The 9557-nt window shown below is 44.9% G+C and overlaps 1 protein-coding gene across 14 annotated transcripts in view; it reads left to right on the forward strand.

Annotated features, from left to right (window-relative positions):
* tnc (tenascin C) overlaps window positions 1-6562 on the forward strand; it is a 350428-nt gene extending 343866 nt beyond the window's left edge. For all 14 annotated transcript variants that reach the window (XM_038781949.1, XM_038781951.1, XM_038781950.1 and 11 more), the window contains 4 exons: window positions 678-774; window positions 2250-2411; window positions 2619-2782; window positions 5344-6562. In XM_038781949.1, coding sequence (XP_038637877.1) covers window positions 678-774; window positions 2250-2411; window positions 2619-2782; window positions 5344-5463 — 543 coding nt within the window. In that variant the 3' untranslated portion in view covers window positions 5464-6562. The remainder of the gene's footprint in view (window positions 1-677; window positions 775-2249; window positions 2412-2618; window positions 2783-5343) is intronic.
* Window positions 6563-9557: the final 2995 nt, after the last annotated feature.

Raw genomic sequence — 9557 nt, forward strand, 5'->3', positions numbered from 1 at the left:
CCTTAAAAGGTCGGCGGCACCCCCACACCGATGCTCCACCTGGTGGGGGCTAGCAGCCATGCCATGTAAAGCTTACCTGCCGATGTGGATGCAGAATGGCCGGGTCCGTGGCCAGACATATGCATGGGTGCAGCCTGCGGCGGCTGCGCCGTACAACATGGCGCCGGCCGCACATGGACCCGGCCTGCCAATAACTGCCCTCCTGTAACCCCCTTTGCCACCCCCGGACCACTCCCCACCAGTCCCCCAAGCCCCTGCCAAAGCCATAGTCCGCAGCCGCCACACCAGGTTTACCAACGTTGAGAGGACACATGTCCCACACCGTTGAGAAGTCGGCCCATCGGGGAAGGGCCTCAGGTGACGTCCTGAGGCCATCCAAGCGGTGTGTGGTGTACTCCTCGAATATTCGTTTTTGAACAGGTGGAGCATCCGAAAACGGCGCCGACCACGATTTCAGCGTAAAAAGGGATTCTCCGGCCAATCGCCGAACGCGATTTCGCCGTCGGCAATCTGAGAATTTGGCCCCTTCACTTAGTACCGTACTGTGCACCATTGTGGAAGAACTATTTTCAACCCAGTCCCTTCCTCAACTGCAACAATTTGAAAAGTAACATTTGAGAGGCAGGTGGCAGCTGTCGGAAATCTTACTGATCTTGTGAAAAACGAATCAATTCCAGGTCTTCCAGAGGCGTGAGAATGGCAAGGTGGATTTCTTCAGAAACTGGAAGAATTATTCCAATGGATTTGGCAACCCTGCCGATGAGTTTTGGTTAGGTAAGAGTGGCAGCCCAGACACTGCATAAATGATTGGGTATTTTACTTTGCAAAATCAAAAGGGAGACTTAACATTTTCCTGATTTTTGTTTTTGCTGCCTTTATTTGTGATGGATGGTATGAATTTTTACATCAAACTGGCAGAAATATGTTTTCCGAAACATATTTCAGACCCAGTAGAATTTTTAAAATATATTTAGCAAACGTATATCCATCTTTCATGTCAATGCAAAGCTAGTTTTGATATGCATTGTTGCAAATGCAACAGTACAACAGTTGGCTGCTTGACTCCAACATGCACTAAAATGCAATGTGGACTTCACCAAACACACTGTAGCTCCAACCTGTTACGAAGCCACAGTTTAAGAGTTTACAAGTGATCCACTGGCTTCCTCAACCCTTTGGAAATTTATTTTGCAATGCGTTTTATCTCAAGAGACAGTAAATGTTCCTAACACTGGAAATAAGTCTGATTTTTATTTTGTATTTACCTGTCGGGTCCCGACGATCGAAATTCCAAACTGATTATCAAAGCTATTCTTAAAATCATGATATAGAGATGCCGGAATTGGACTGGGGTGGGCACAGTAACAAGTCTTACAACACCAGGTTAAAATTCAACAGGTTTGTTTGGAATCACTAGCTTTCAGAGTGCAGCTCCTTCATCAGGTTACACTCCGAAAGCTGTTAATTCTTAAAACCAATTGCAAAGAGACAGACGAGAGAAACAATGGCTTTGTTACTCCAGTATTCCCCCCGAACTGCAAGATGTTTCTCACACGTTCTTGTCACTCGAAACTGGATCCAACACTTGTTTTTAAAAAAGCGAGAATCAACAGGCACAGAGAAATCCTCTGGACTCCCCTTGCCACATTCAACATTCCAAAAGTACATCTTCGAACTGTTTAAATGCAAAGGAGAAAGCAACCCTCCAACTCACTGCATGGAATTCTATTGGACGTAAGCATTTTAAACTGCAGCTCAGACGTAGGAAGTTGAACTTTTACAGAATAGGGCAATTGCAATGCATCCATTTTATCACTGGTGGAAGTTTAGACAGGGATTTCAGATGTCAACTTAACCTATCACCAGTCCAACTTATCTGTTCTAATGCAGCACCCCTTCTGCTGTGTGGGGTATCCAAAGTGTCTAATTTACAACTTACACATGCAAGGGTTCAATGTGAGCCTTATGATCAGTGGGTTTGTGTTCTAACCAGTATGTAGTATACAGCTGGTCATAAACTGAGGATCTCCTGTTCATGGCACCCATAAGCAATAAATGTTGCAATGTAAAGAAGCTGAATATCTGCCCAAATTTATCACATGCTTTTTTCCAACTGATAGCAGAATTTAGTTCATTCCAGTCACTGCTGGGTTCTGTTGGGTTGAATGAGGGGTTAGAATTATTCTTTTTAAATGTAACATGTCTGTATTGGATGTTAGTGTAATGCGTTTGCTTTGGTCGTTTATCAGGGCTTGAAAACCTTCACAAGATTACATCACAGGGCCACTACCAATTGCGTGTGGATTTCCGAGATGAAGGAGACTCTGCTTATGCGGTTTATGACCGGTTCCTTGTCACTGACTCCAAAAGTCGATACAAACTGCACATTGGAGGGTACAACGGAACTGCAGGTAAGCTTGAGATTTCACCTCAGAATGGCAAGAAGATGAAAATAAATGTGGATCAATCTCCAGAAAACGCCCTGTCCAATCCTGGGATCACTGTCCACTCAGGCCAAGCTATAAGCGATCCAAGTTGGATTGCAGTACTATGTTGGATCACAATTTTGTGCTGCTTTAACGTTTAGTTCATGTTTAAAATTCTGTTTCGTTGCTCAGGTGATTCTCTGACTTATCACAATGGCCGTCCATTCTCCACAAAGGACAGAGACAATGATTTGGCCGTGACAAACTGTGCTTTGTCTTACAAGGGAGCATGGTGGTACAAGAACTGCCACAGAGTAAATCTGAATGGGAGATATGGAAGTCGAAGCCATAGCCAGGTATGTAAAACTAGAAATACAGAAATTAATCCATCATGATTTATAATGTTGGATTGAATCAACGGGACGAAGGGTCAGTGGCATGGGGCTGACTATTCGCTGTGTCAGTAAAGCATGCCTGCTGATTCATCAACTACAAAGTATCATTGATTATGAACATATATATCTAAACACCACTCAATTCCTTTTCCAATCAAATCCAATGTCAGATATGAGAGCTGGGGCAACCCGCCTTCTTCCTGTTTTCCACAACCATGTTCTATTTGTGGCCTGGAGGTTCCTCCATGGGCCCAACGTAGAGGCTCAAATGCATCCATACTTATAGAATCATAGAATTTACAGTGCTGAAGGAGGCCATTCGACCCATCAAGCCTGCACCGGCTCTTGGAAAGAGCACCCTACTTAAGCCCCCATCTCCACCCTATCCCCGTAACCCAGTAGCCCCACCTAACTTTTTTTGGACACAAAGGGCAATTTAGCATGGCCAATCCGCCTAATCTACACATCGTTGGGCTGTGGGAGAAAACCGGAGCACCGGAGGAAACCCACGCAGACACGGGGAGGACGTGCAGACTTCGCAGAGACAGTGACCCACGCCGGGAATCGAACCTGAGACCCTGGAGCTGTGAAGCAACCGTGCTAACCACTGTGCCACTGTTATGCCCATCTTACCAATGTCATGTTATGCTCCAATCCATGTATCCGTCTAACCCATTAAAACATGGCTAAACTTGAAGTGAACACAAATGATCACATATCAGTGTACGTCACTGCAGAAAATTGAAAAGGTTCCCTGATTGTAGCTGCTTAAGCATTTTACCTTCTCGTAAATTTTAACGAAGCTTTTCTTTTGACGATGCATAAATGCAAATATAAGTTAGATAGATTTTCAGGTCGATTTATTTCAAGAAATAATATACAGGGATACCTGTCTTGATGAGTGTAGCTCCGACAACACTCAAGCAGCTCAATACCATCCAGGACTAGGCAGCCTGTTTGATTGGCACCTTATCCACCCCTTTAAACATTCACTCCCTCCACCACCGGTGCACTATGGCAGCCATGTGCACCAACTACAAGATGCACTGCAACAACTTGCCAAGGCTCCTTCAATAGCACCTTCCAAACTCTTAACCTCAACTTCCTAAAAACTCAGGGCAGCAGGTCACTGGAAATCTATCACATCAAAGTTCCCTTTGAAGCATCAACCACCTTGAATCAGATACATTTTTTAAAACTATTTTTTATTCTCCTCTTTCACATTTTCTCCCAAATTTATACCCAACAATAAACTATAATGACAGAAAGGAATCAGGGATCACCCATAGTCACCATTAACACATACAGACCTCCTCCCCCAACCCTCCCAGCTCCCAACCCCCCCCCCCCCCCCCCCCCCCAATGTTCGATGTGATCCAATTCTTGAAAGTGCATAATGAAAAAGGCCCATGAATTGTAGAACCCCTAAATCATTCCCCTCAGTTCAAATTTGACCTTTTCAAGCGTTACGAATTCCAGCAGGTCCCCCCGCCACGCCAGGGCACAGGGTGGAGAGGTTGATCTCCACCCTTAACAAGATCTGCCTTCGGGCGATCAACGAGGCGAAGGCTACAACATCTGCCTCCGCACCCGTTTCCAACCCTGGCTGGTCCGACACCCCGAATATTGCCTCCTGAGGGCCCGGGACCTGACTCAGATACACATCACTGTTCTTTTATTGTTGCTGGATCAAGTCGCTAACTAGCGAATGGGACTCGCTGCAATCTTCTCTGGGACAATTAGGGATGGGAAACAAATGCTAGCCTTGTCAGAGGTGCTGATGAACAAATAAAAAATAATTCTGGAAAACATTATATGGATAAATTGACATATACTATGTAGTTTGGGGTGCATCATGCTTTGGAACAATATGTAACTTAGGACATAGTTCCCTAAACACTCGGCCAGGAAGGCTAGGGATTTTCTCATGTCACGTTTGTGTCTGCTGTAGACTAATTGATAGAGATGGGCGGCATGGTGGCACAGGTTAGCACTGCTGCCTCACTGCGCCAGGGATCCGGATTCAATTCTAGCCTTGGGCGACTGTCTGTGTGGAGTTTGCACGTTCTCCCCATGACTGTGTGTGTTTCATCCGGGTGCTCCGGTTTCCTTCCACATTAGACGGATTGGCAATGATGAATTGCCCTTTAGTGTCCAACAGTTGGGTGGGGTTAAGGGGCGTAGGCATGGGTAGGGTGATCTTTCGGAAGGTCAATGCAGACTCGATGGACCGAATGGCCTCCTTCTGCACTGTAGGAATTCTATGATTCTCTGATTGATTGCTATGCTCAGACAATAACTCCTTTATCGTTGTAAGATGTGATGTTGAGGCTTGTAGAAGATCTTTAGTCTTCTACCAATTCCTATGCTTCTATGTTCCTAAGTATAAGCATAAGATCATAAGACAAAGGAGCAGAAGTAGGCCATTCAGCCCATCCCTGCATTCATATTATATTTGTTTCTCCAACGTGTTATAAAGCCATCTTGCTCAAGGATTGAATTTAATTTCATTTTTTAAACAGGGTGTTAACTGGTATCACTGGAAGGGCCACGAACATTCGATTGAATTTGTTGAAATGAAATTGAGACCACACAACGTCAGAAATGCACAGATAAAGAAGAGAGCACAACAACAGCATTAAGTAACCAAATCAGCCATCAACAATAAAGATTCATAATGTACAGGAGCATCACTAATTTAGTTCACAATCGAGTTACGATGTAATATGAGCCTTGCCAGCAAAGTGTTCTCATCTTACATGGGTTTAGCTCCACTCAGTTTAAACACCAAAGATAATTTTGACAATAATTAACATAGGTTGTTATTGCTTTTAGGGTCATAGCTTTATGTATGTTGCTCGGAGGGTGGGGTGGGCTTTATATGTACATCATTACGCCTGCACAGACATCAGAGTGTATTGTTTGTGTCTTTGTTCATCGTGTTGGGGATATATTGCCATGGCAACAAACTGACTAGTTGTTATTAAAAGGTTAATGTACAGAAGCTTCACGTTTAACCATCAAATATATAAGCTGACTGTTTAAATGTGGGAGTGGAGTTTTTTTTTTGCAACATGGAGCTCCATATTTTTGGTCCTTTACTGAAAGGGAGGTATTGTTTGAAAAAGCACAAGTTGTTTTTTGCCATTGGTTAGCAATTTCAGGTACCTTGTTTTAAAAAAGAATCAATCAAATGTTGATTCTGTTAAAGGATAGAAGAACAGTAATGTATATACACAAAACTAGGAGCCCTAACGAAGGCCGTTTTCACAATGTTTAATTTACTCCCAGGAATAGGACAATTTTTTTCTCGGTAAATTACCAGTCTCACACACACACAAAAAAAAATACATTATTAAATGTAATTTTGTGAGTTATTTTTCCTCGTGGGAAGTTATGTCTGGATTGTTTTAAATAATCACAATGCTTCCGTTTATTTAAGCGGCATGGATACTGTGCTGAAATAAAAGGGAAAAATAATGAAATTCTTTTAAGGAATTCTATTTTCAACGTAAATGTAAAAAGTAATATTTTTGTCTTTCAAATGTCCACAACCAAAAAAAAGTTTTTTCTTTTCCCGATTATATAATACCCTTACTGTGGAAAGGTAGAACCGAATTACCGAATACCACTAAAACCGTGATATACATTTGTAAAATAATGAGTGTTTCTCACATGAATAATTTCAATGTATGTTTCTGTGTACTCCTAATTAAAATAAAGTAATGGTGTTTTAACAAATTTTGCAAAGAGCTTGTTTTCTGGAACCGGTTGGGGGAGAGGCGGGGTCAATGTCCAATGATGTGTTATGGGTACATGCCGTCTCCTGGATCTTCCCTGATTGCCTGAGTGAATCGGGCGACTTTCCTGGAGTTCTGTCCCAGGTAGGCGACATGTTTCTTTTTTTCCTTATTCCAGGGGTTAGTAATTAAGGAAAATTCTACACAAGGATTAGATGATGGTTTTTTTTTTAAACACTTTCGGGCTTTTGACAAGCTCCCCTGCCAGAAATGATCAATGGCTTCTTTGGTAAATGGTGTAGAAAAGACCTGTGCTAACCAGTAAGTTATCCGGTTCAATCTGTGCTCCGTAATGGGTCAGCAAAAGGCAGGGTGTTCCAATTGGCATCAGCAGCACTTTGGACTGAGGAATCGATTGAGGGAGGTGGGCAGGTGGAAGTGGCAGGGAAATCAGTCAGTATCTCAAGGTGTGATTATTGTAGACGATAGTTGTTTGTATACAAATAGTTCGTTGAGATTCTGATAACCATTTACAGACTTGAAACATCAACTCCATTGCCTGCCATAACAAAAACCCATTAGGCCTCTCCTTGTAAACAGAGGCATTGCTGGGGGTGTGACCTCAAGGAGTAGTGGGGAACAACGTGATGGCATGAGCGTGGACTCGGGGTGTCCCCCTCAGGATAGGGGGACGGAATTCTCTGACCCCCTGGGCGTCAATCCCGCCCCCGCCGTGGCCCGAATTCTCCGCCACCCGGGAATCTGCGGGGGCGGGAATCGCGCCTCACCAAGCGGCGGGCGGCCCTGTGCCGTGGGGGCACTCTTTTTCTTCCGCCCTGCCATGGCCTTTACCATGGCGGGGGTGGAAGAGACCCCCTCCCCTGCGCATGCACCGGTATGATGTCAGCAGCCGCTGACGCACCGGCGCATGCGCGGACTTCCGCCAGCCGGCGAAGGCCTTTCAGCCCCAGCTGACGTGGCGCCAAAGGCCGTTCGTGCTGGTCGGTGGAGCGGCAACCACTCCGGCGCGGGCCTAGCCCCTCAATGTGAGGGTTTGGCCCCTAAAGGTGCGGAGAATTCCGCACCTTTGGGGAGGCCCGACGCCGGAGCGGTAGGGAAGAATCCCGGCCGGGGTGCCCTGGCTGAGACCCCCATTCCTGCATTGTTTAAAAGAGTGATGATCCCATAATTTAATTATACCTTCTGCAGCCACAAGTCTGTTTATCTTTTGAACCAGCATTTAAAAAATTATTATTACAGCAGATATATACACACGCTAACCTAGGCTTTTAAAATTATGGGCGGGATTCTCCATCGGCCGACGCCGGAATCTGGAAACGCAATTGGGTGGAGAATCAGTTCCGACACCGGAATTGCAGCGTGCGCCGGTTTCTCTCCAAATTGCAATTCTCTATCGCCTTGACAGTGGCATCAATGCATTCAACTCCGCATGTACAGTAAACGGTCTTGGCTTATCATTAGCATGCCCGACCTGGTATTCTTCGGGATCTCCGCGATTCTCCGCCTCCAATGGGCGGGATTCCCGACGGCAAGGTTCACTTGTGTTTTTAGAAATTGTGGACCAGGCGCTGTGGCTGCTTAGGGTATGGTGACCAACATTGCCATAGTTTGCTGACAGTTGTGCCGCTGGCCCGGGGTGGGAGAGGGGGGGTGATAGCGGGAGCTACCCAGGAGGTGGGCTGCAGGATCGGGGTGGACAGGCATGGAAGACCATTGCCAATCAGCCATGCAGCTGCGTATGCCACTGACTACCGACTGTGAGCTTAGGGCCACAGGTCGTATGAGTGTCCCCCCAAGCCATCCCCCCAGGTGTCCCCTGGCCCAAGCCGACCCATTAGCTGTTTGGGCGCGCTCCAGCACAACCAGTATCATCTTGCTGGCTGGGATGGTGTGTGTAGGGAGTGAAGTGTGTATATGTGGCTGCAGCATGTCGGCCTCCTGAGTATCAATCACGAATCCGGTGAATCTGGCACCATTTCTCATTGGAATTAATTGTGTTCCATGTGCCGCCAATGCTAGCCCTTCAACATACGCTGAATCGGTCCAGTTTTGCTGTTGTGGAAGTCCACAAATCCATCCTGGCATCAACGCTTAGTCTCAGGAATGGAGAATCCAGCGCATTACAGCACCAAATACATATAATGCAATATCGATACCAATTTCTTACATTTATCACAAAGTTAAATGTTACGGATTATGGGATGTAATAATGTCTTGGAGATTCTCTTCATTATTGTTAAAATCGCGTGAGGAATGTCACAGGTTTATCTTATTGGAGGTTCTGGCACATACAGGGTTAAATGGGATCACCCACATAGTGACATAAGAGAACACATGACCCATAAATTCGAGGTTAGTCTAGCGTTGGACAGAGCTGTGTGCAGAAGCAAACATGGAGATTAGCTCCAAACTTGAATCCTTTATATATATTATATATAAAAATATATGTGCATAGTTCTTATAGTGAATAAATAGACCTACACTTAACGTACTTAAGACTACAAAAACTTCATTAAAACTTACCGAATGGCATCCAATACCTTACAACAGTTAGTTGGGTTTGAGATTGCGTCACAATATTCACATTGATCTGTGAAATGGAATGAGTTTGATCAATCTGTTGCCTTCCCCCTGCTGTATGTGGAGAAGAAAATAGCCCTCAGTGTGTGCAATCAGACAAAAACTGTGGGAGGAGTGAGAAGGGTTTTGACATAATATTGACGTTACAAAGGACTATTTTGGTCCAATTTGTGCGCACTGAGTTTTTCTGTGAGGAGAGTGTTTTTCTTTTTTTGTAAATGTATTTTATTACAAACATGTATCAAAACAGATTACAGCGAATAATCACACCGGGAAATATACTTCCCAACAGTCAACTATACAGTCTGTACAGATTTTTCCCCTTTTAACACCCCCCCCCCCCCCCCCCCCCCGCCACCTCCCCTGCGACGAACAGCCCCTCAAACACGGTCACA

This window comes from Scyliorhinus canicula, chromosome 21 (assembly GCF_902713615.1).
Source record: "Scyliorhinus canicula chromosome 21, sScyCan1.1, whole genome shotgun sequence".
Classification (NCBI taxonomy): domain Eukaryota; kingdom Metazoa; phylum Chordata; class Chondrichthyes; order Carcharhiniformes; family Scyliorhinidae; genus Scyliorhinus; species Scyliorhinus canicula.